At 38.4% G+C, this 25,583-nt stretch overlaps 3 protein-coding genes across 3 annotated transcripts; 1 reads left to right on the top strand and 2 right to left on the bottom strand.

The window, feature by feature from the left end:
- Positions 1-557: 557 nt before the first annotated feature.
- Positions 558-9,888, bottom strand: LOC127957186 (GAS2-like protein 2A). Its single transcript, XM_052555596.1, has 6 exons — positions 9,233-9,888; positions 8,266-8,495; positions 7,391-7,498; positions 7,072-7,168; positions 6,494-6,752; positions 558-3,036 (listed from the first exon to the last, which is right to left on the bottom strand). The coding sequence occupies exons 1-6, from the start codon at positions 9,582-9,584 to the stop codon at positions 1,413-1,415; spliced, it is 2,670 nt and encodes an 889-aa protein (XP_052411556.1). The 5' UTR covers positions 9,585-9,888; the 3' UTR covers positions 558-1,412.
- Positions 9,889-10,494: 606 nt separating this feature from the next.
- Positions 10,495-13,801, bottom strand: im:7138535 (uncharacterized protein LOC797998 homolog). The gene is made up of 8 exons (XM_052555592.1): positions 13,638-13,801; positions 13,442-13,548; positions 12,969-13,091; positions 12,623-12,888; positions 12,453-12,533; positions 11,332-11,448; positions 11,104-11,247; positions 10,495-10,970 (listed from the first exon to the last, which is right to left on the bottom strand). The coding sequence occupies exons 1-8, from the start codon at positions 13,679-13,681 to the stop codon at positions 10,812-10,814; spliced, it is 1,041 nt and encodes a 346-aa protein (XP_052411552.1). The 5' UTR covers positions 13,682-13,801; the 3' UTR covers positions 10,495-10,811.
- A 598-nt stretch (positions 13,802-14,399) lies between these two features.
- On the top strand, positions 14,400-25,346 carry LOC127957183 (heterogeneous nuclear ribonucleoprotein U-like protein 1). Its single transcript, XM_052555591.1, has 16 exons — positions 14,400-14,563; positions 14,977-15,233; positions 16,399-16,821; positions 17,499-17,670; positions 17,742-17,815; positions 18,302-18,441; positions 18,518-18,617; positions 18,781-18,893; positions 19,011-19,277; positions 19,680-19,802; positions 20,265-20,393; positions 21,717-21,885; positions 22,645-22,911; positions 23,547-23,725; positions 23,821-24,000; positions 24,357-25,346. The coding sequence occupies exons 2-16, from the start codon at positions 15,017-15,019 to the stop codon at positions 24,486-24,488; spliced, it is 2,685 nt and encodes an 894-aa protein (XP_052411551.1). The 5' UTR covers positions 14,400-14,563; positions 14,977-15,016; the 3' UTR covers positions 24,489-25,346.
- The last annotated feature ends 237 nt before the right edge of the window (positions 25,347-25,583 follow it).

Here is a 25,583-nt window from a genome sequence, read left to right on the forward strand (position 1 = left end):
GTGTGTATGATGTATGAGTACTAAATCAATACCTACATCAGTATCTGTTCTTCAGAGGTAATGTATCTGCCGTGCTGTTTATGCAATGCACCACACGTACACCGTAATAACAAAGTGTGATTCACAGCATGTACTAAATCAGCGAGGCAGTGCATAATATTGTGGCTCACTGAGAAACGACTGGTGCTGGAGAAGCTTACTAATGTTCATTAATCTTTAAATAATCTAAGTATCATTTCAGGTATCATGACAAATGGAATAACGTTTTCATATATTTATTTTACATTATAAATAATTGGATGAGATTCTGAGTTACTCCAAAAAGCTGAATTTAATCTTTTTATCCCGAGTCCACAAACTTGAGGTCCCCACAGTATCATGGTCTCACAGTCCTCTGAGGATGTCTTCAAAGTGCTCCTCTCTACTGACAAGAGTCTGGGAAGGATGTTAAGGAAGGGGGAGCGGGGGATGAAAGGGGACTGGGGCTGGAGGGAGGGAGGGAACAAGGAGAAGAAAGTTGCAAGGGAGCACAGCTGCTGTACTGTGACAGACTGCAGTTCTGACGAGGCTATTATTAGCTCCAGACTTATGCCAAGAGTTAATTATAAAACCAGCAGCCAAAACACTGAAGCACAAGGTGACTGGAAGAAACGCTAGCAGGATGCTTGCTGGAGCTGACAGGAATAAACAGCATACAGGGCAAAAACCTTGTCCAGTCATGATACAGCATGTTATAAAATGTAAAAACATAATTCAGATCTGTTTTGATGCGGCAAACATTTCACATAGCTCTGATGTCAATGCATTGGTTTTTATTAAATGGGGCGAGTTCCTCTCTTTTATCAACCTCAACAATGAAACACCAGATTACATGGAACATCTGATCCGTCATGTCTACTGCGTGAGTGTGACAATGAGGAGAAATGCTCAATTCAGACGACTCTCTTTGCAAACCTTAATCTAAAGTCTAATAAGCCAAAACCGCTGAAACATTCAGTTTACAGAGTATAGAGTAAGACCGAGTGGAACTGATGAAGAAAACATCTTGACAAATAGTTAATGTTTACATATTAATTAATTAGACACTAAAGAAAAACATCAAAAATAGTTTGCTACTTTGCTATGGCATTAACTGTTGTCAATGAGGTTTCGGTTAATTTGTGTACTGTACTTTTTGATGTACAGTATGTATATGTGTAAACAATATATGAACAAACAATTAAGCCACCAACATGTCTAATTTTAGTTAAGGCAATTTCATTCTCTGAAGAAAGTGCTGTGATTTTTGTAACTGATCATGAAGGCTTTGGGAAAAGTGCATTTTAGCAGGTAAAACAGTTCTTGACCTACATATGGCTCATCTGAACTGGCAGTCAAATTTTCAGTAAACTCTCAAATGTTTGAGTAGTAGATTAAACCCAGGTTTCCAGATCTTGTTCTGCATGTGGCTCCTTGTTTGATCTTTGGCATGTTGTTGTACTTGGTATTGGGATCTGGGAGTTTGGTTTAGTCCAAGTGCCAAAAAGCCCACGTTGGGAATCGTTTCCTCTCTGGTTGTAAGAGTGTCCCTCGTTACTGCTTGTTCTTTTGTAGAAAACTGGTGTTGGGATCTTTGAAGGCTTTTGGTCAGACCTGTGATCACGTCTCGGTCGCGCACAGGGTTTCAGTTTTAGCTTGAAGATTGATGGCACTCTTTCTGGCTTCCTTAAGGATCTTCTCTGTCTGAATGAAGAGCTCCTCTGTTTTTTTACATGTTCAGTTCCTAAACTTGATATTTTTCCATGAGGTATTTTGGTCTCAGCATTGGAGTTGTCAAATGGCACCTTCACAAGTTCAGCAGTCTCCTTTGAATCCATACTGGATCCCAATGAGGACCAAGAACTGGTCATACAAGGTTTGGAGACCTTAGTATTCACCCACTTCTCGACTGACACCTTCTCCAACTTCCTTGGGCCACCGGAGAGTTCAGCAATGACGGCATCAAAAGCCCTGTTTCCGTTGTTGGGTGTCGCTCGATCAAGACTTGTTGATCTGTTAAATCTTTTACACTGGTCAGGTGGGATCTCTCTGGAATTGTTGGGATTCTCGTGGTTCTTCTCCTCAGAGCTAGTGCTAGTTTCTGAATCAACACTTAGCTGCTGTAGATTAGACAAGATTTCCTCTTCTAGGCTCTTATAGACAATGGCTTCCTGAGCAGGGCTGAGAGGAGGAGGAGTGAAGAGATAACTTCTCTCAATTCCTCCCTCTCCACCTGCTAAATCTCCTTGAGACTTCTGAGAATCACGGAAGCGTTCTGAAGATTTACTTGAGCTGTCAATGTGAGGAGACTGCACAATGTTCAGCACCGGTAGGGCCAAGTGCTGTACCTTCTTACTGACTAATCTATCTGCTCTCTGTTCAGTTTGGCCTTTCTCATTTATACCCAGAATATGCTGAATTTTATGTGGGGACTCTTCTTGAGAGATCTTAGCTGGTGTTCTAGGTCTGGTGTGTCTTGCTTCTGAAATGTCCCCTACTAGCCCTTTAAAAGGAGAAAAGGTATGGATGAAATGTGAACTCTTTTTGGGACCCCCGGTGTCCTCCGGATCATGAATGGTGTTGTTCGGAGGTTTGTAACATGTTTGTGTATCTCTCAGAGGACTCTGTAAGGTCCTTCCTGTACTTTCTTGGGGATCTGAGACAAGATGCGCTTTGTCCTGGTTCTCTCGTCCTTTTAATCCAAGTGTGGAATTTTGTCTCAGCTTGGAAACAAACTGTGATTTGGTCCATGTTTGTCCCAGGTTCTTCTCAGGCACTTGCTGGGGTTGGGTTTGATTGGGATTCCTCTGAAGGACTAGAGGAGTTTGAGGACGCTGTATCTCAGGCTGTGGTGTGGTAGGATGAGGGGTGGCCCGTGGAAGACTGCTCGTGAGACGAGGTGCCGGTGACGCCCTTATTGCTTCTCTGCCTTTCCTGCTGGAGGAGTTTGTTTTAAAGCTGTCTTTACTGCCAGCACAAGTGTACACACAAGATGGAGTACTCGATCTCTCTCTTAATCTGGAAAAACACCCACACAAAACCTTGTCAGTATCAGTGAGTCTGTGCTTCCTCAACAGCTGCTAATAGTATCATGTATATACAGAAACAAATATTCATTATTAAGCATATGGCCATTTTATATAATCAGAAGGGATTAGATGAGATAGAAATTTCATGGACATACATTAAAAAAACTATTTGTTGGCCTCATGTAGACCTGGCATTAGCATGAGATTTCTGCATTTTGAGGTGGCCTGGGACTTATTTCGACCACATTTAAAGTAAATGAAAATGGATTTTTGTTATTGCCATTCAGTTATTGTTATTAGCATTAGCTTTATTTTCTACTTCCACAATTTAAGTGATTATATGTCAATAATATTCAATAATTGTCCAATTTTACCAATTTAAATCTCTTATATTAATCATTCTTATACCATAGATCCAACTTTTCTACCATTTTCTTTACTTATAATTAGTGGTGGGCCATTATCGGCGTTAATCTATTCTCAAAGTGTCAAAATAATTAAATGTAAAATAGCACTGGATAGTCTTCAATGTAAAAATTAAATACAATCAAACTCTTCTGCGAAGAGAAAGGCTTCTCAAAACACTTGAACATCGAATTTGCTTATTTTTGCTTTAGTGCCGACAAATACATACAAAATATGTCAAAATATCCACCTTGGAAATTATGCTCGAAAAAACTGTCAGTTATTTCTTAAGTGAAAGTAAACAGTTGAGGAAAAAAATGGGATGTGTATTATATTGGATGCGTTCATCGTCTCTTAAAGTGACCGCGCCTAATTTAGCTACTGGCTGCTGTAATGTTAATCCAAGAAAATGAAAGAAAATCACTCACTGCTCTTGACTGAATTAGTTTTTAGTTTTAACAGTCAAACCAAAAATTATTCAGACACCAGGTATAATTTTTGATATATATAGAAAAACTGTAATAATGTGAGAAATGTTGAATGTGTCTGAATAAATGTAGGTTTGATTGTATTTAATTTTTACATTGAAGACTATCCAGTGCTATTTTACATTTAATTATTTTGACACCTACAAACTTGAAAAAAACTTAAACATTGGTGTGAAACAGGCGTTAGGTTGTTTGCACCTTGTGCAATGTGGAATTTTCAAGCAGTTTGTGATGCATTTTGGAAACAGGAGATGAGCCCCTTTTCTAATGCACCACCTAGCTTGATAAACCCCTTCTCAAAGACCTACTGTTTGTCAATTTTATTTGGGCAACACACATATACTGAATGCCTTCGGCAGAATTCGAATGAGCCATTTTAATCCCTATTAATCTAGATTAATTTCAAGATCACAGTGAGATTAATCTAGATTAAAAAAATTAATCTATGCCCACCACTACTTATAATTCTTATTATACTTTACAGACCGGGTTTATAAAGAAAGCAAATGCAAGAAATGAGTTATATAATATGCGAGTATAATATAAATAAATATATATAATTTCAGATAATGCTTTTAAAGGGGGGGTGAAATGCTCGTTTTCACTCAATATCCTGTTAATCTTGAGTACCTATAGCGTAGTACTGCATCCTTCATAACTCCAAAAAGTCTTTAGTTTTATTATATTCATAAGAGAAATATAGTCTGTACCGATTTTTCCCGGAAAAACACGACCGACTGGAGGCGTGACGTGTGGGCGGAGCTAAAGAATCACGAGCGCCAGTAGGCTTTTGCGTTGAGAGCATTTGAAAGCTGTGACTTTACCTTGAGGAAAAAACCATCATCCAAAACAAACCATGGCTAACAGTCAGATTCAGCCGTTTATTTATGATCCAGAATCAGATCCCGAGGCTGAAACTGAACGAGAGCAGCAGCAGCAAGGACTCGCTCCGAGCGGGGCTCGAACCCGGGTCTACGATGGGAGGCGGACGCACTAACAAGGAGGCAGAGATATTTTAAGCAGTTTTACTCACCGCCTGCGGTTCCAACACACAATCGTGACCCTTTTTCGTTGGGATTGCATCATCCTTAAGAAATAAACGATACGCAAATCCGTCGTCAAACTGGCCTTTGTTTGTAAAACAAGCATTTTCGAAATGCAGAGAACAAACACTTGCACAACTCCGTTGATGCTCTGTAAAAATAAACTCTGTCCACTGGTCCCTTAATGCTCTTTTTTCTTTGGTAATCTGTGCAGGGTTGTCTTGCCCTGGCAACCAAAAACACACTCCTTTTGTGACATTTCGCGACGCTCTCGCTCTGATCAGTGAATGTCTGTTGTGCTCTCAGTGCTCTGCTATACAGGAGCACGCGCTCTTCCGGCAGAAGTGCCCTTAGGACCCATATAAGGAAATTCCGCTCCATCTAACGTCACACAGAGCCATACTCGAAAAAAACGTTCCAAAACTTGTGACAAACCAGAAGGAGTGTTTTTGGAACAGAAATACTCCTTCAAACGTACAACTTAATTTTTGAAACTTTGTCCATGTTTAGCATGGGAATCCAACTCTTTAACAGTGTAAAAAACTCTGTATGCATGAAATAGCATTTCACCCCCCCCCCCTTAATGATACAGTCATTCATGATACTGGTTGCAAACTTTTGATTAAAAAAGCAGTCTAAAATCCTCATGTTAAGAGTTACTATATTACTGCACAAATTAATGCACAGCATTAACATGGTTCATTTCTTGAATGTAGCATTAATGTTTATTTCTTCCTTTTGTTATTCTACTAATTTGAATACAACAAGTTAATAGCCAACATCAAATGTGGTTGTCATTAAATGCCTGTATGAAAGAGACTATGGTATTATTAATAATAATATGAATTAATAGCCCCTTTAATTACATGTTTAAGAGGGTCTTTGTTGAAAAGCGTGAAATTGCTAATGACATGTCATGATGAAGTGGAACAAGTTTGGTTGCTAGTGACTGTTTAATTGCTGAAGAAGCATGTATTGTTGTAAATTAACTTTAAAAAAAATCTCAGTCCCTGTCTCGGTCTTTGATTTGCACACAAACTCCGTCTTGCTATGTTAATTTCTTAGACTCGGGGTGTTGTTATTGTTGGGGCATTCAAACCTCAGGTGACAAGTAACGTGTCTGTGAGAATCCAAGAGATTCAAGTGGATTCAAGTGGATTTCTATCATCCTGTTAGCCAGATCTATGCCTGGGGAAGATTCTTTATTATTCACCCAATCACATTTCAAAAAGTACTGGCTATATATACACACAAGAAAACATTTTTTTTAAACTGCAATCTATCTGAAGTAGTAACAGAAACATAATTTCAGTTTTATTCCAAATTGTGTCATACACACGAGATGAAATGGATTATTCGGGGGAGGAACACATTGAGTGGGGACTTCGTTCTAAGCATCAGTTGTTGACTGAATGGAGGCAGATCTGAATGTGAGTTTATAGGATTAATGTCAAAAGAGAGAACCAATGGTTCCTGACATCCTTTGACCTTACTCCAGTAGGGAACTTACTTGTTAGGGGAAGGGCTGTTTCTCCGGCGGCTGGACTGATGTTCAGGGTCAGGTGAACAGGAGGAGCGTGGGGGAGAGGGCCTTCCTCTCTGGGCCCTGTGGGCGGCTGAAGGGGTCCAGACAACTGGCTGAAGAGGGGACTGAGTTCGGCTCAGCATAAGAGTGGTCTGAGGAGCACACTGGCCATCAGGTTGTGTTGTGATAAACCGCTCTTTGATCTCATGGACCAGAGTACCTGGACGTGTGGTCAATTTATGGACTGATATGTATGTGAAAGAGAAAATAAAAAAGAAAGAAAGCAAATACTGATTCAGTTCCTTAATATTCTCCAAGTGTTGAGATGTAATGAAATATTAATGACGATTATACAAACACTATGCCACTAGGCATGATCCCACTACAATGTCTCAAAATGTACCTCATAAAGGCAAACCAATCTTAAAAAATAGTTAAGGTTGCAAAATTGTTTGGGTTGAGATATATGATAAACAACCACACACCTTCCACTGTTTATATTAGTTCTTATACTAGTTTTTGTAGGTAGTTGTAGGTGTGTGTTTGTGTGCATATCCACGTACTGAGAGAAGTGCAGCGGCAGGGATCATGTTTGTCGAGATAGTGCTCCAGGGTGTCCCATCCTCCGCCCACTCGCACCATAACATGATTCCTCAAAATCTACTCACACACACATCTTTATGAGCAAATGTCATCTGCAGTTGAGTTTGAGAAATGTATCTCTTGTTATCATATCCACAGAACAAATACCCTTCCATATCTTTTCAACAAAGCCTCTAAGACAGTAAAATATTTGTTATTGACCATAATGGGTCAACACATATTTCTGCTTGTCTAGTGCTTTGAAAAATGATAAACTGACAGTGATTTTATACACAGTACCCGCACAAATATGAGTGTGCTGGAGTCTCCAACCCTGTATTTGCCCTCTGATACCTTCACCATGGGGAACTGGGATGGGCAGGTGCATCGGCTTATCAGAAGCTGGACCTGCACACACACACACATCAGAAACGTTACTGGCATGACCCACACACCTCTGACAGAGTATTCTAAGCAGATGGAACCTGCAACTTTGAAAGCCTCCATAAATCAGCGAGGAGAGCCACAAATCAAAATGGCAGTCTAATTCAAAGTTCCTCTCCTTTTCCCTATCCCTGCAAATAGTTTTAAATGGTAAAAAGAGGCATGAATCTTATAGGTATAGGTGGATGTTAAGTTTTGACCCTTTGGGTGTCCTTGTTTCTGAGACATTCTCTTGCATGCCTCCTTGCATCTGTTTAATAACAGCGGGCCTTGTGTTATGGGGGGTGTAATGGATCAGTCGCTGAAAGGAGCAAGCAAAGAGCTGCGTCACTGTGCCCTTGAGCAAAGCACTTAATTATAGATGGCTTGAGTCTGTAATAAGTGTACTTACAAGTTGATTTGGATTTAAGTATCTGCTAAATGACTAATAACTAACAAACAGCGACTGTGACAGAGAAACTGTTCATTAGACTAAAAGAGAGAGAAAAATATATTATCTGAATGCCAGAAATGCATTTTTCTTTACAATTCTTTCCACAATTAAGCATGTAGTTTTAATATAGTGTCTATGTTTGAGCAGCTGGTCCATCAACCAAAATGTAATCTATCATTTTGATAGAATCAAATTATTTTATGCAAGAATTGCTTAATTTAGATTCAATTCTTCATTTAAATGCAGTGCCTTTAGCACATCAGTAAACATTGAGTGAATTTCATCTTTGAAGCATCACCATCTCATCCAGATTGTGGATGTTTCTTAGACTCCTCTGTGGTTTGGGCTGAGCAGGCAAGTCCTCCATCTCTCCACGAATCTCCTCCTCTATCTCTTGCTCCAGCTGAATGAGGACTGGTGAAGCCATGCCGAAGCGTGAGGCCCGTCTGGCCACCTCAAGAAGGCACAGCACAAAATTCTTCTCGTTCTTACGCAGGACAAGGTCATCAGTCTCAAACATCAGTACATCTGCAGGGGGGAGAGTTTAGGATGGTAACAGAGTCTATAAGAACAGGTAGAGGACACTAAAGTTCATCTATGTAAGTGAGGATGGCAAAATAAAGTAAACTATGACATATTGTAACCAACCATTCTTCATACACAGTTTAACTCTTGAGTTCTTCTAATATTTTATTACCATTTATTTATTCACTAAACTATATCGAATAAACTGATAATGAGAGAAAAGTTGAAGGTGTCTGAATAAACTTTGGTTCGACTGTAAATAAAGCAAAAATAAAGTTTTCAGTTACTGGTGTCATTACAGAAATTTCTATTCAATATTCATTTTTTTCCACTTGCAAATTGTTTTTAAGATAGATAACATATAATAGAAAATCAGCATTAAACTGATCATGTGATTTCATTGGTGGTCCCCATCTAAAGCTTTTATTAAGACACTATAACTGGCGTCTCAAGTGAGTGAAAATATGACATATTTATTAAATTGACTATTCACAGTTTATTTATAAAAAAATGCAATAAGGAGAAACTCGTTTCAATGTGAACAAACAGCCTAACCCTTCAAAGGTGTCTCTAGTATTGTGAGTTCACAGCACTCTCTAGTGGTACCGCGCATAATTCCAAATACGTGCATTTTTATTTTATTTTTTATCAAACTAATTGTTTGCTCTGTTCAGTAAATAATTCGATATTAAACAAATATGAAACATTTATTTATTTACATTTAAAATAGTAAAATATACCTGGAATGCCCATCTCTTTTCGACACCAGTTGATGAAATTGGTGACATTATCCCGAGCCAGGAATGTTGTTGGATGGGCAGAGCTGACGAAAGTGACTCCAGAAGCGGGCAGATGCATCTCCGTGGGTCCGCTCCTCTTACCATAATCATCCGCCACGCGTGTCACGCTATTTGCGTGAGCACACAGCAGCGCACCTGTCTCTAACACCTCCAAAATATTATTCACGTCAATCTGTATGCTGTATAACTCTCCCAGCCATTCTGCCAGGTCTTCTTTCATGGCATAGAGATACTCCTCACTCGATTTAAAAGGTTTGATGCTTTGATTGGATGCATGCTGAATCCCAGACATGGCTTGGAGTGTATCAAATAAATGTAATCGATTAAAAATAAAAAACAACCATCTAGGATGATACAGTATTGTAAGAGGAAAAGGCAAAATACAATTTACGTTAGCAGCTTACTAACTGACAACAAACAAGTAAGTTACCACTTAAGTCTATTCAGTTTGAAGTGTACGTTTCTTCGACTCCAAAGGAAAAAATATATATTTCGCCGTCCTAAAATGTAATGTAAATATAATTTGATGAAATTCATCGGTTGTGCAGTTTTGTGTTGAAGAGTTTCATCGCTTTTGAACGTGTTGTCAGGGTGTGTGTGTGAGAATATCGTCCTTGGTTACCAGACAGCGTCGAAATCCAAACACTCCACTTAACCATTTACTGCCCAACATTCAACTACAGCAAACAGAAGATTAACACCAAACATTTAGGAATATTATAACAATAAGATAAATATTTGTATAAACTCTTCCTAAGTATTATCATCTTAACTACAGCATAGCGAGATAAAACCGCAAAGTTGTATAATTTATCAAACATTAGGACTACAGGTTAACATTTATATATGTAAACACGCGTGTGTGTGTGTGTGTGTGTGTGTGTGTGTTAAACAAAAAAATAAAACAAAACAAAAATTCTTACCGTTACACCTATATCTACCGCCACTCATAACAACATATTTGTAGGTCATTTAAATAATAAAGCACATATTTTAAGATCTAGAATAATGTTAAAATAGTTTTTTTATTAAATATTACACGTATTCTAAGATCTTGTTAAAACAGTTTTTAACGAAATATGGGATGTCAGGATGAAGGACGGCATGGACTACCATGTCAACAACTAATTGCACATAAATAAGAAAGACATCATAATAATGCATATTATTAGGGAAATGTAATAAAGGAGAAGACAGTTGAATGAGAAAATGTTGTTTCAAAGGAAACATAATTTACTTTAATAATATAATGATAGATCATGGACGCTCATGCAAAGTAAATACAGCTTGTAGCCATTCATATTTATACATTTCACTGAAATGAATTTATCACATTGTTCATCAAATTAATAAGTGCATTAAGTAATTTGAAACATTAAATAATAATTCATTTTTAGCATGCATATTCCATGATCATTAATGTCTTATTTTAGCATTTTAATGAGGAAATATTGCCTCTTTTTAACATAAAGCTTTTTTTGTTGTGCAGTTAGTTGCAAAACTAACACACACACACAAATTAATTCTGTTTATTTTTCTTCTTCTTTCCAGAAAATTCTCGTCTTCTCTTTCTATAATGATGACTTCCTCCTCCCTCACTGCGACTGGTGAAGCTGGGCATCGGCGGCTCAATCTCTCCGGGACGTCCCCCTCTGTCTGGCACACTGCCCATCAGTACCTGCAGAAACAAATGTGGTGTATAAATCCATTATTAAATCTTTTCTTATGCACATTACAACAATGAATTTACTACATTCAACCCTGGAGGAAAAAAAATTAATAATAGTTACAAAACTGTAGGTGAAGGGCACCTTGTGAACAGCTGTTGAAGGCCCTGCTTTAACAGGCCTAATGCGAGACTCGTCCTCTCTGGCCGCCAACAGCGTAGCAATGGAGACAGAGGACTCAAGAGAAGGTGTGAAGCTTTTCAAAGAAGAAAGTAAAGCACTGCGTTCCTTGAAATAAAATAGGGAGAATTTGCTTAGTGAAACATATTACAATGCATGCTTGAAGATTTGCAAAAGAGACCATCTTTATACCTTTCCCCTCTCTCCCCAAGTAAAGGATAGTGTTGTGACATGGAAACGCTTGATCATCATTTGGCGCCGGCAGGCATAATCCTTACAGAGAGCTCTGTTGATGTCATTAATCTTTTTCTGAAAATGTGAAAATATTTAGAGCATTAACCATCTAAAATGGGTCAATGTGATTCTGTAGTACATAATAGAACCAAAAGACAGCATACTGCTACAATGCTCTCAAAAACAATGTTTTGGCCCTTTTGGTGTTTGTCAGGTAGTAAAAAGAAATTACAACTTGAACATCTTTAGAAGAATCCAAAAAGTAGTTAAATTTTGAAAAAGATTTGGAGAAGTTTGGCATTACACCACTTGCTCATCAGTGGATCCGCTGTAGTAAATATGTGTCGTCAAATAGAAAAACTGAAGATAAAATAATATATGTATATATGTGTGTGTGTGTGCGTGCGTGTATATATTTCAATAAATAAACCTGTGTTTTTGTATTATCAAACCTATCGTTAAGATGTTTTTCATTTCTATATTCTGCTTATAGCAAAAATAAGAGTAAAAAAAATCAATTTTGTCTGAATCAGAAGAGAAACATGCACAGATCAAGTGAAAACAGTTCTAAACAAATATTTTGGTGGATTTAGATGTAAGAGGCCAAAAGGGGACTTTTTCACTGCATGAAGTAGTATTATGGACTGGTATTTAAGCAATGGTTCAAAATGTAAATTCCTTAATGATAGATGTATTTCTTACAAACACAGTTTTTCACTTCACAAGATGTTAATTGAAGTGAGTTGTGGATTATTGTGATGTTTTTATGAGCTGTTTGGACTCTCTATCAGACGGCACTCATTCACTGCAGAGGATCCATTGCTGAGTTAGTTATGTAACAAAGTCATCTACATCTTGAATAGCTTGAGAGTGAGTAAAGTTTTTTAGCAGATTTTTACTTTTGGGTGAACTATGCATACATAAACCTAGGTATAAACAACAAACAATACATATCTACAAAATAAATAAAAATAATTAATCAATATAAATCAACAATTTCTGGTCATGCTCCTGCTCCAAGTTTTTTTTTTCTTTTTTCTTTTTCAGATGTGCACATTCCATTTGACTTTAATATATACCCATTGCTCAGAGTTCAGACTGGTCTTTAATAATGCTGCTGGCACTTCACCTCCTGGAAGTGATGTCAGCCGTGTCTCCACCTGAATAAATGACACATTTGTTAGAGATCACCAAAAGATGTCAAATCTCTAGTAATAATTACTAGACATTCACTGGTGATGTTTCTTACCTCTGCACAGGCATCACTCATCTGAGAGGATGTCTCTAAGCCAAGAGTCTGAAACAGTTCTGCAAGATCTTTATTTACTTCTTTCCAATCAGTTTTATCCTCTTGTGCTGGACTGATTTCCAGATGCTTGACTTTATCACCCATATTAAGACTTTTCCATTGTCTTTGCTCTTTACTCTTTGACTCACAGCTCTGTTGTGTATCTTCTGGATAACTCTCTCTGTATGTCAGCATACGTGCTGCCGCCAACTCTGACACCAAAAACTCTGTCAATTAGAAGGTAATATGTACAGTAGCTCTCTTCACCGAAAATCCTAAAAATGCACAGATTGAAATCCTACCTTACCAATCACTCTGAACAGCAGAAGTGGGCTAAGGTGCTCTGATGTAAGTGCATTTTGAGGACAGGACATCTGCTTCAGCACGTCCCTCAACTCCCCGACCAGAACTGCACCATCAACACTTCGTGCTGAAGCACAGTTACATTTTATCCATGATGCAACACAATGAAAAGAAAAAAAAAAGGTATGGTTGAACTAAATTGAAATGCAAAATGTTTTCTAATTGGCAGGATTTTTTGGTAATACGTTTTATTCTGTTAGCACGCAGGCCTAGAATTAAACCCAAATATAAATAATTGTTATTAGATTTCAAGCTCTATTCATTCAAAGAATGTGTTTATTGAAATTATTATTAATGATTTAAATAAGATACATTGAAATCCCTTATTCACTCACAACATACTACTAAAAAAACAGAATAAGATTTAAATTCGTTAGTAAGTTTAGGAGTGTTTAGGACAGCTCTCGGTTGGGTCACCTGGAATATCAGAACAACTTTCTCTTAGATCCGAGACCAACCAGGTGAGCAGCGGGCAAGGCAATTCGTCACATTTACATTTCTTCAAGCACTCTCTGCTTTTATACCTATTAAATATTAAAACAGCTGTGAGTTAAATTATCTTGACATAAACAGAACAACATTTTAATGGGTTGTTTATTTCAGCGGTACTCACCCAAGAGCTTTAATTAAACTGATCATACCAGTGTCTCGCTCCATCGTAAAACATCACACAATCTGTGTCGTCAGTTCACTTCCTGTTTCACTCTCTCTGGCTGTAAACAGACGTCGAGTAGAAGTCGGGCTCTGCCGATAACCGACTGCAAGACAAGATTAATCGATCACAATTGATCGAAACAATTCAGTCGTCCTAATCAGCGGCAGATTCCTTTTGTTCTAAACTAAACAGAAATATTGCACTTTAGACAGACACTGATTTTGACGCATTGATCTATCAATGTCTTGACAGTTTTATCATTTGCTTGCAAATGAATACCTACTACTAAAATTAAACGTAACTTTAAACGTAAGTCAATAAAATATAGAATATATACAAGAAGATAAGTAATAATACATTTACATATGTGTGACAAAGAATGAAATATTTTTATATTATTATTATTTTATTGGCATTTATAGTTGAAACAATCTAGAGTGGATATATGGAGTAATACTAAATATTAATAGCTTTGTTTATTTGGGAATAAAATGTTGGTTTTATAACTGAAACAAAATCAATATAATTAATTAAACTTTTTATTTTTGTTGAACAAATTTGATCTATACCTTTTCTAAACAGAACCCCATTCTCTGGCTGTTTTCTGTGAATTACAGCAGTAATTAAATCTCTTAGAAAAATAACAAAGATATGATTTGTTATTTGACACGTTTGCGTTGTTTTCATATGAACTTTAGAACGGCTGTGCATAACGAATATGATTGGCTTTCAGCGGTTCAGACAGACAGCAGCTTCAGCCAATCAGCTGCGGGGACCGAGAGCGCTCAGACCGTGAGGCGGAGGAAGTGATCAACCGCGGTCAGCCTCCATCTTCGATACCATCGTAACGACAGTTTGCTTGAGGGGGAAACTGACAGAAAAAGGTAAATATTGTGTTTTGTGGTCACACGAGGTAGCATGTATGTTTTGTTAGTGATTTAAAATGATATTTGATTCTGTGAGAGTATGCATGTGAGGCGGGGGGATTTTGCGCGCTAATTCGTTGACTCCGTGGTTCACTGCAATGCTAAGTATGCAGACAGTGGATACAATGAAACATGATAATAGATTGCTTTGACATTTAACGGATGGATTTTGATATATGCATGTTGTGGCATTTGATATACTAAAGCTTAAATACTCCTCTAAATGAAGTGAAGTCGTTTTTAGCTGCAAAGACCTCGGCCTCTATTATCCTGTTAGCACTCAGGCTAATATTTTAGCGAGAGTGAAGATGATCCTTGAGCGCGTACAGTAACCAATCAATGCCTCGCGTGTGTTTACTCCGACTGTACAGGCGCACAGTTCGGAATAAACTGCTGAAGGGTGCATGAATCATGAGCGGGCTGAATGTCAAAAAGCTCAAAGTGAATGAGCTGAAGGAAGAGCTCCAGCGGCGAGGCCTGGACACCCGCGGGCTGAAGGCAGATCTTGCGGACTGGTTGCAGGCGGCGCTGGAGGCCGAGGCGGCGGGGTCTGCGCCGTCGGACGAGCAGGATCAAGGCTATGAGGCTGGCGGGGAGCCGGGAGAGGGCACTGATTATCAGGAGGAAGGTAATGCGTGTTTTCACCTAACGTTGTATGTTTTGACTTGGTTGTATTCTGAAGCTGCAATGCAGGCTGTGTTGTTGCGAATGGACATGTGCTTCACAGAGATTATGAGAGGTTATTTATTAGGGTCACTGTGTCTGGTAACGTGTTAAACCACCATAGGGGGACCCCTTCTGATGCAGGATGATATATAAGAAGAAGCATCTAAAAAGTGCTTCGCTGATCGTGGAAAACTCTAAATTAATTTTACAACAGGAAAGATCTGGTAGCATAAAAATATTTCAGTAAGACATTATTAGAATTTTAAAAGTCATGGATGTTTTATTGAAATTTCTTTTGTGTGAATTTTCTTCCAATGATTTAATAATGATTAAAATAATTTTGGAGCACTTTCAGAAGACAATTTTGCAACCAACATATGTGTGTGTGTGAGAGTGATGCTTTTTTTTTTAGTGATGATTAGCTTCAAAATAAATACTTTTTTTTTTTTAAAGCATCTGCTAAATGACTAAATGTAAAATTTATTTTTAGTAAATGCTTTGCTCATTTTCTTTTTACATGTTATTAACACTGACCTCACACTAACTAAATCCAATTTTACATTATACATATATAAAAAGTATATGTATATAAATAAAGTACATGTTGTTAGTTTTTTGTGTAATTACACTATAATAAGCACACCAAAAAATACATTTAAACTATTGCAACATTGACATTAATGTAGAAAAAAGCTATTTGAGATTTCCTGGCATGGGAAAAACTAATAAAAAATAAATAAACAAAATTACTTGTAAAATTGAAATGTAATAAAATCTTGAATAAACCATGGATATGTTGTTTAGTTATATTCATCTTTACATTGCTTTTTGTTGTTGTTGTTGTTTTGGAGTTGCTTTTTGTGATTGATTATCTTTAAAACAAAATTGTAAAAAATAAATAGTCAAATAGACACACACACACACACACACACACACACATATATATATATATATATATATATATATATATATATATATATATTATATATATTATATATTTACTTTTTTTCTAATGTAATTATTTTAATAACTGTATTTGAGTAATCACAAATGACTAGAACAACCATGGAAATTAGTTCTAGGCATTTATGCAACAAAAATGTTTATTATGCTTAATTTCTACACAGAATTTGCAGCCAAGGAGCAAGATTATGGAGAAGAGGCCAAGGCACAGTTTGATGATGGAAACAGCACAGACCTCTACCAGGGTGGATCTGATGATCAGGGAACCGGGAGTAACGAAGGCAATGAGGACAGCACTGAGACCCCCATTCCTGGTTTTGGAACAAGTGATTATTCATCAGATGCAATGCCAGGACAGATGATGGAGCAGTGCTCCCATGACCAGGACGAATTTCAGGAGCCTGAGGCCAAGCAGCCGTGCCCCGAGGAACCAGCCAGACAGCACTCGAAGCAGGATGAGGTGAAGCAGGAGTATGAGGAGACTCCTACACATGCTGAGCCACAGGGTGAGCAGAGGCTCGACGAGTCAGCGTCACGGGACATCCCAGAAGGAGACTCAAGTCAACGCAGCCAGCGGGAAGAGCCAGGTAAGTCTGGTCATGTGTTTAAATGACAGTGTATAAATACATCTGTTGTACCATTTAACTAGCACATACTGCTCTTGATCAAGTCAGACTGTGTGCCACTAGTTAATGTTATGCTGAAGAAAACAAGAAAACATTGTTTTCATAAAGCTGTTAATGTAATTCCACAGAATCACTATTAAAATAGTCCAACTAGAGAATTAATCTCTTGTGGGTTAAGATTCTTTTTTTGTGCAAATTGACTTCAAAGTCAGTTATAATGTAAATTGTGCTCTAGAGTGCTTAGCGCTCAACCTCTTTTTATTTGTATTTTTTATTTGTAAGACTTTATGCCATAAACCAAGCCAAACAGCCCAAAGGTGCATCTTAACGTTACAAACCTTTGGACTTTTTGAATTGTCTGTACAGTGTCATGGGTAATGTAGTTTTCCACCAAGATCTATATTATTTTAAAAACAAATTGAATTAACGTGAAGAGATGGCTTTAACAAAAGCCTGTACAATCAAATAACAACCTTTAACCACATAAGAGTTTACAGCAGAGCTATCAGTAATGGTTAAGAATCAATTAACCCTATAGAGAAAATAAATTTTTTACTTCCAGAACTTCTGACTGTTGCTCTCTATTACCACATGGTTACCACTTGTGGCTTATGATACAGTTATCCAAATCTTTGCAGAGAGTGATGAGGTGAAGACTGAGTATAAGGCCGACGAGGATGTTCCACGGCAGACCGCTGACTGGGAGGCACAGGCCAAATCAGAGGATGATAAACACTCGTCAAACAGTCGCAAGAGGTCACATGATGAGAGTCGAGGATACGGCTACTATGAACATCGGGAGGAAAGGAGGTTAGTTAGGTCTCATTGGATTAACTTTGTTTTGTATTGCTCAATCTCATAGCTCTCTTTGGTTATTAAAGGGGAAGGTCACCACAGCCCCCAGCCGAAGAAGAAGAGGAAGACATTGATGATAAACTTGTGGTCATTGACACCTGTGAGTATAATTAAAGAAAGATGTTCTTGTGATGGAGCTGTTTGTATTTGCAGTAGATGAATAACAGTACTCAAAAGTGATGTTTTGGTAAGTTTTCAGTACAGCAGAGGAAAAAGACAAAGTGCTTACACTTTCACAATATCACAAGAAAGTGATTGCATGATATTTTAGTCCGAATTATTTTGCTCCCGTTCTACTTTGCTCTGCCTTTTTGTCTGGCGCATGTGTGTGTGCCAGCACTTGTTGTAAAATGAAACGCAGACTTGTTTTTTGTATGGTTACTCCTTTATACAAAATAATTTCTATTTTTATATTATAATTTATACTATATCTGCACAACTGTAAAAAAGTGATTCAGAGCATCCTTAATTTTCAGGATTCCAGTCTCAAAAAGAAGGAATAGTTTGTTGAATTGAAATGTGCTTGATGGTGTTCTATTCACTGTTTTATTGACATTACAGAATGGCTTCTTCTTTGTTTGTCTAGATAACTGTGACCTGCACTTCAAGGTGGCTCGTGACCGATACAGTGGTTACCCTCTGACCATTGAGGGCTTTGCCTACCTGTGGGCCGGTGCTCGAGCCACTTACGGTGTTACCAAAGGACGTGTGTGCTTTGAAATGAAGGTAACAAAGATGCTATTTAGTGCATCAATTTCTGAGCTGGGTCACAGAGGTCTTGATTGTCCTGTTCCTTGTTTAGATCAATGAAGAAATTTCCGTAAAGCACCTTCCTTCGTCTGAGCCTGACCCTCATGTGGTGAGAATCGGATGGTCTCTGGATTCTTGCAACACTCAACTCGGTAAATGTCCAGACTTACTATAACCTTGCTTTAAAGCATTTCTTGCACCTGATGCAGTTTTCTTTAGTAAGATTAATCAAAACGCTGGATAGATTTTGCTGGAAAGCATGAGTTTGTTTTATTTTTAATGCTGCATTATCATTTGAGCTCCTTCATGTTCCAGGTGAAGAACCCTTCTCTTTCGGCTATGGAGGAACTGGCAAGAAATCCTCCAACTGTAAATTTGAAGACTACGGGGAAAAGTTCAGTGAAAATGATATCATCGGCTGCTATATTGTAATTGTTTTTCTCTCATACTTCTAGATTAGATTACACATAATGCATCTTAATATGGGCTCAGAGACTATTATTAACCATATAATTTTTTTTTCCCACTTGGATTGTTTTCCATAGGACTTTGAAAGCAGTGAGGAAGTAGAAATGGCATTCTCCAAGAATGGCAAAGGGCTTGGTCCATGTTTCCATGTCTCTCGGGAGGAACTGTCCGGCCGTGCTCTCTTCCCACATGTATTGGTGAAGAACTGTGCCGTGGAATTCAACTTCGGACAGAGAGAGGAGCCCTTTTTCCCTCAGCCAGAGGGCTTCACCTTCATTCAGGATCTTCATCTGGAGGAGAGAGTCAGAGGGACACTGGGACCTGCTACTAAAGCTGATTGCGAGGTTTGATGTGGAAATGAACTTTAAAGAAATATAATAATGTACTGTAGTCTAATCTAAAAGGATTTTTTAATGAAAGAGGATTGTGTTTTTTACATTTTGAGCCGTGGCTGAGATGTATGCATCTATAATGTAATTCTATGGAGACTAATAATTTCAACATTTGTTGGAATGTTATGCCCTTATTTGATGTCTTTATAATCATCTACCTTATTATAAATGTGCCAAATGATTATAAATAGACTGGGCGATTAATTCATTCTTGTCAACAAAACCTCATCTGTATAAATCAGCTATGTAATTACAGCATTATAATGTTTAATACATAACAGTAAACCTAATGTTTACATTTTAAAGACATGTACGTGAGCAGTGTAAAATGTTGACTCCATGTTTTCTTCTTAGATCCTGATGATGGTTGGTCTGCCTGGTAGTGGAAAAACCACCTGGGCCATAAAACATGCCGTAGAAAACCCTGCCAAGAAGTACAACATCCTGGGCACAAATGCAATCATGGAGAAGATGAAGGTATGCCTGCTGAATATAATCTCTGTTATTATGGCAGCTGTGCACAGTCGAACCCTCTAGGAAAGTTAGATCTTCTTTAAAGTCCATGTGAACTGGAAATGACTAACAACTTTGCTTCAGTAATATTGGAATTTTGAGTAGAGAGTATGTCGTTACGGTTTATTTAAGCACACCTCCTCAGCATCCCTTGCTCACAGCAAACTATGGGTTGGTTTAGGATAGAGTGGGTAAGGATATTCTATCTATCTTTTTAACTTGTACAGATTAGTTATTTACCTGAAGACTAGCAATGTGAGCTAATAAAGTAAATAGTCATTTTGATTTCATACAGACTTTAAAGAAGCACCTCTACACATTTAGACCGACGTCTGGCCAATAGATGGTCAACTGAATCGTTTTGAAAATTTGTAGTTATTCAAATCAAAGTCTATACACTGAAGTTTATTGCTCCGTTTCCATCAGGTCATGGGACTTCGTCGTCAGCGCAACTATGCCGGACGCTGGGACATACTTATTCAGCAGGCCACGCAGTGTCTCAACAGGCTCATCCAGATTGCTGCCCGCAAGAAGCGCAACTACATCCTGGATCAGGTACTGCTGTACTTGCCTTCCTTTGCGCTGTCCTCACAGCTAAAACCCTTCCCCTTCCTTCTCAACCCTCCCCCAAAAAAGCACATCCACTGCTGCTCACTGATGCACATGTTCATTAATGCACTTGTGTTCTCTCTGTAGCCTAGTCCAAAGCGTTGGTTAGCCTATTGTGCTTCTGAAGATTGTTTTTTCCAGTCCGTTTTCTTTGTCCTGAACATGTTGCTGAATTATGATTTGTTTTGTTTTGCTTAAACGTAAAAAAAAAAAAAGATCAGGGAAAGAATGCAGTATAGTATGTTGCAATGACTATTTTTGACTTTTATGTATTGCCTTGTTGTAAAGAGATCTTTGCCACACTGTACAAGTAGTCCATGACATTAGTAAGATGTTGAAAAACAAGTAATCACTGCCTGGTGAGTAAGAAAACGCCTTCTGTTGCTATGATAACTGTAAAGAAAACCAGAGAACTTTTCATTAGATAAACTTGGAACTTTACTTGAATGTTGTGTTTAAAAATGAACGGAAGGTAAGTGGAAAAACTAACCTGCTTGAAGTTTACAGGTGGACAGATCCAGAGGTTGCAAGGTAGGTAAGGTCAAAGGACATGCTAATGGGCCCTAAGGAGTACGTGAGTATGAACAGGTTGGTACTAAATGTTTGTCCGTGTCAGGCACGCTGGTCTATTGAACAATGGGTAAGTGAAGGTAAGGAAGGGGACCCAGGCAGTGCATGAGATTGAAATACAGAAGAGTTGAGGATTATTTATGTTCTTCAGAAGTTTGAGAGAGGTTTTATGAAGTCAGGAAAATATGTTCCAGCAGATAATAGGTTAAAATCTCACTCACTGATGTTTGGACATTTTGAGCATGACCAACATTTTGCTTATTTTGAGAGAAAACACCTGCAGTATTAAGGACTTATTAAGCATATAGTCACATTAGAATTGAATTTCATGTAAGTTCTTGTAACTTGGATCTTTTATAGTATTTTAAAGGAATGCACCGGTTCTCTGTAACACATAAGAGAACGGCTTCTGTTAACACTGCTAGTTTGAGGGAACAGAAAGGGTCCCCTGTACAATGTCAGTCATTCACAAACTCCCTTGTGTTGGTCTCGTCCTAATTTAACGGTAAGTCAGTTGGGGTTGTGAGAGACAACCGCTAGTCATTCCAGAGCAGTAACTATAGACATGAAAACCAAAAAAAAAAAAAAACTCTCTCACTTTCATCGTTGCAGGAATCCAATTCCCCTCCTACGGAACGCAAAGCCGTAACAAAAGCAAATAATGAACAGCTTCTACTTCTTTCTTGTCACCATTGCTAGACAAATGTATATGGATCAGCCCAGAGACGAAAAATGCGTCCTTTTGAAGGTTTTCAACGCAAGGCTATTGTAATTTGTCCCACGGATGAGGATTTAAAAGAGCGAACGTTAAAGCGAACTGATGAGGAAGGGAAGGATGTTCCCGATCATGCTGTGTTAGAAATGAAAGGTAGGAATGCCACGGATAACCAAAACAAATGTTCAAAACTACACACCAGATCTGCTTTTGCTGTTTTTGTTTTTGTTTTGTTTGTTTCTTAATTTAAGACTTGGAAGAACCCACCCGTCCCTCCTTCTGTTAAACCTTTTTGCCAGAAAAAAGAAAAAGAAAGAGCTCCTCTCTCCTCTAAAAGAGCTCCTCTCACCTTTTTCATCTCTTCCTGCCCTGTTAGCCATATTTTCTTACATTGTCTCTCATGCCATTCCTCACCATTGCAAACCAGCTCAGATAATCAGGATTGAGGATAAGGATTGCTGCAATTGGCTCTGGCTTTCCAATTCCCTTCAGCAACCGAGCAGTTTGTATCGGCTGTATTATTAAACGTTGAATACATTTTTGGTCGGCTGTCCTCAGCTAGGTACCTCTTAATTTGCGGGGACACCTTTTATCATAACACTCTTTTTCTGGCAACTGTTTTTAGTTTAATTTTCATTCTCTAAGACCCCCCTTACATTGTCCTCATATTCCTACTCTGGGACAAGTGTTTTCTTACACAGCTAAGGCAACGTTTGTCCTAGAGCGTGTTAACTTTATCACCACACGCTCTAGTTCTCTCTCTCTCTCTCTCTCTCTCTCTCTCTCTGTCCCCTTGTTCTGTCCCCTCCCCTGTATTTTTGCTGTCACCATTGTATGGTGCTGATAATGATTCTCTTTGTCTTTTGCCGGCGCGGCTGTTCTGTCCCTCATTGCGTGCCTCTGCTCCCGCAGCAAACTTTGTGCTGCCCGAAGTCGGCGAGTTCCTGGACGGGGTGACATTCGTAGAGCTTCAGCGGGAGGAAGCCGACGCTCTCATCAAGCAGTACAACGAAGAGGGCCGTAAAGCTGGCCCTCCTCCAGAGAAGCGCTTTGATAACCGCCAGGGTAGTTTCCGCGGCCGTAGTAACTTCCAGCGCTATGACAGTCGTGGTGGATCTCAGGGGGGCAGAGGTGGCTACCAGAACCGGGGCGGCTCTGGAGGCGGAGGCTACCGAGGAGGTAAGAGTTTTGGACTTTATTCAGATTTGGGGCAGTAAATTATTATCATTTTTTTTATTTTAATTGTATTATTCATTTATGTATGTATGAATTTATTTATTTAGCTTGGAAATATTAAAAAGTAAAGACATTTATAATGTTATGAAAAATATTTATTTTAAATTGTTCTTTTTTTAATGTTCTATTAATGAAGGAATCCTGAAAAAAAAAGTAAAAAAATAAAAGGCCCTCCTTTCTCATTGCCATTACATTTCATTCAAACTTGTTGAAATGATCTCAGGGCTTTGGTATCGCTACAGTATTGTTGCAGTGTTTGTATAGGCTAGTGTTGTCAAAAGTACTGACAGAACCACTTTGCCAAACGTTCATTTTTCACTAACATTTCAGTGGATTCTTAAAACAAATCTGACTGGCCATAGTGTGAACTAACCTAACACATATGACTGTTTGACTACAATGATCATTGCTTCAAATGCACACAGAAGCACACGGGATAAGTTATAAAAAAAAAACTGTCATGGTGTATTTTGCAATAAATTATCAACTTACTATACATTTAGGACTTATTTATTGTTCAGCATTGTTGGTTAGATTCTGCCTACAAGTTGTTGATAATCGGTCAACTAATTCATTAGGATACAACCGTGGAGGCTACAACCAGAATCGCTGGGGAAATAACCACAGGGATGGAGGCTCTGGAGGCCGCGGTGGATACAGCCGCAACCAGCAGTCTGGAGGCAGTTACAACCACAACCGCCAGGGCTCCTACAACAAGAGTGTCTCTGGATCATCTGGAGGATACAGCCAGTCACAGGTTTACAGACGTGGCTTACATCCTCTTAGTTAGCTTTTGAATCTAACAGGACATGTAGTCATCGCTTGCATCCTGTTTTCTCATTTTTTTTGTAGCCTCAGTCGTACAATCAAGGCTACAACCAGGGCTACAGCCAGAGCAACTACAACCAAGGGTACAACTACGGCAACTACAGTCAGTACCCAGGATACAACCAGAGCTACAGTCAAACTCCAGCACCCGCTGGACAGACCTACAACCAGCAGCAGCAGAGCTACAATCAACAGTACCAGCAGGTGAGAGAGTGTGGAAGAAACCCACTTTTCCATTAGGGGCCAATATACATTGAACTAGATTTCAGATATTTCAATGTACTGCATTACCTTACATGCCAAGAACCTTTATGAATGAATATGCATTCGAAAAATGAAGACTTTATGTTGGTTATTTACTAAACCGTTATTCATGTTGGGAATACATTATATACAAGCAAAGAACATTTCTCAACACTGAAGCGATTCCAAAGATATACATTCTTGCAGAAACTGTTATAATCACTGAAGCTGTCTCCACGTTTAGGAATTTGCCCTTATCTTAAATGCATGTGCACATTTTGCATGTATTTTTACACATTGTACCTTATTTCCCCCAGTATGCTCAGCAGTGGCAGCAGTACTACCAGAACCAGAGCCAGTGGAACCAGTACTATAACCAATACGGCAATTACGGCAACTATAACCAGCAGGGCACCCAAGGCAGCCAGGGCGCCCAGGGAACACAGTAGTAGCATCGCAGCAGATTCAGACGGCCCATTCCCAAGGCAGCATTCCTCATGCCTTTTTTGTGCTCCTTCTCTTACCCAGTCTTACCCTTTTTTGCCTGCTCTCTGTATTTATGCCAACCTTAAAGGTAACCACATTTCGGTGGCCCTCCATTGCTCTGTTTGAGTTTTGGTGACAAGCATCCCTTTTTTGCTCTTCTACTAAATATTTGTTTACATAAAGCTTGATCTTTTTTTTTCTTTCTGTATACTTGTAGATGAGAGGTTCGACGTTTGATTTTAGTAATGTGTGGTCTAGTCCGCTGCAAACAGCTCACACTATGATGTGCTTGAATGTTTCAAAATAGAGCAGGAGGAATTTGAGAAAGCTTTGCACGCTTCGATTTACATCTGATGTATAGAGCGAAAGAGAGGCGAGGTGTTCCTGTGTTCCTATAGTTTTACCACTGATTTTATTTGATTTTATAAGATTAAAGAACCACATTTTGCGGTAGGTGGTTATGGGTGTTGTTCTGTGTATGATCATATGCCTGTATGTACACATCGATGTAAAACCATGTAACACTTTCGTCTAGGCACATCATATTGAACATTTTAATAACCTAAATCTTGAATAACACTTTTCTGATGTCTCAAGCCTGTGAAGGTTATCATTTTCCTTTTTATATACCATTTTTAAAATGATTCTGATTGGTCTGATGCACATCTACTCCCAGATTGCAGATTAGTAATGATCCGAACTAGTTCCTTGTGTGGATATGTTTTTACCTTGTGTCTTGTCTGTAAAGCAGTATCTGCATATGGTTTTGTGTCAAATCAAAACACATTATTTTGTATTTGAGAATATAATCAGACGAACCATCCTGTGTTCTGTGTTCTTGTTTAAATTAATATGTGAAAGATTAAATTTTAATTTGTTAGCCATTAAGTTAAGACAAAGGATCAGCCATTTTACTCCAAAAATGTTGACATTTTATTTCCGCTCTTATTTCCTCCACAAAATCCTGATGAACAAAATGCAGTTTGTGATATAATATTGTGAAAATTTCTGAACATTTAAAAAGGTGAAAAAAGTAACAGTTCCCATTTGATGCATAT

Source organism: Carassius gibelio, chromosome B5 (genome assembly GCF_023724105.1).
Source record: "Carassius gibelio isolate Cgi1373 ecotype wild population from Czech Republic chromosome B5, carGib1.2-hapl.c, whole genome shotgun sequence".
Taxonomy (NCBI): domain Eukaryota; kingdom Metazoa; phylum Chordata; class Actinopteri; order Cypriniformes; family Cyprinidae; genus Carassius; species Carassius gibelio.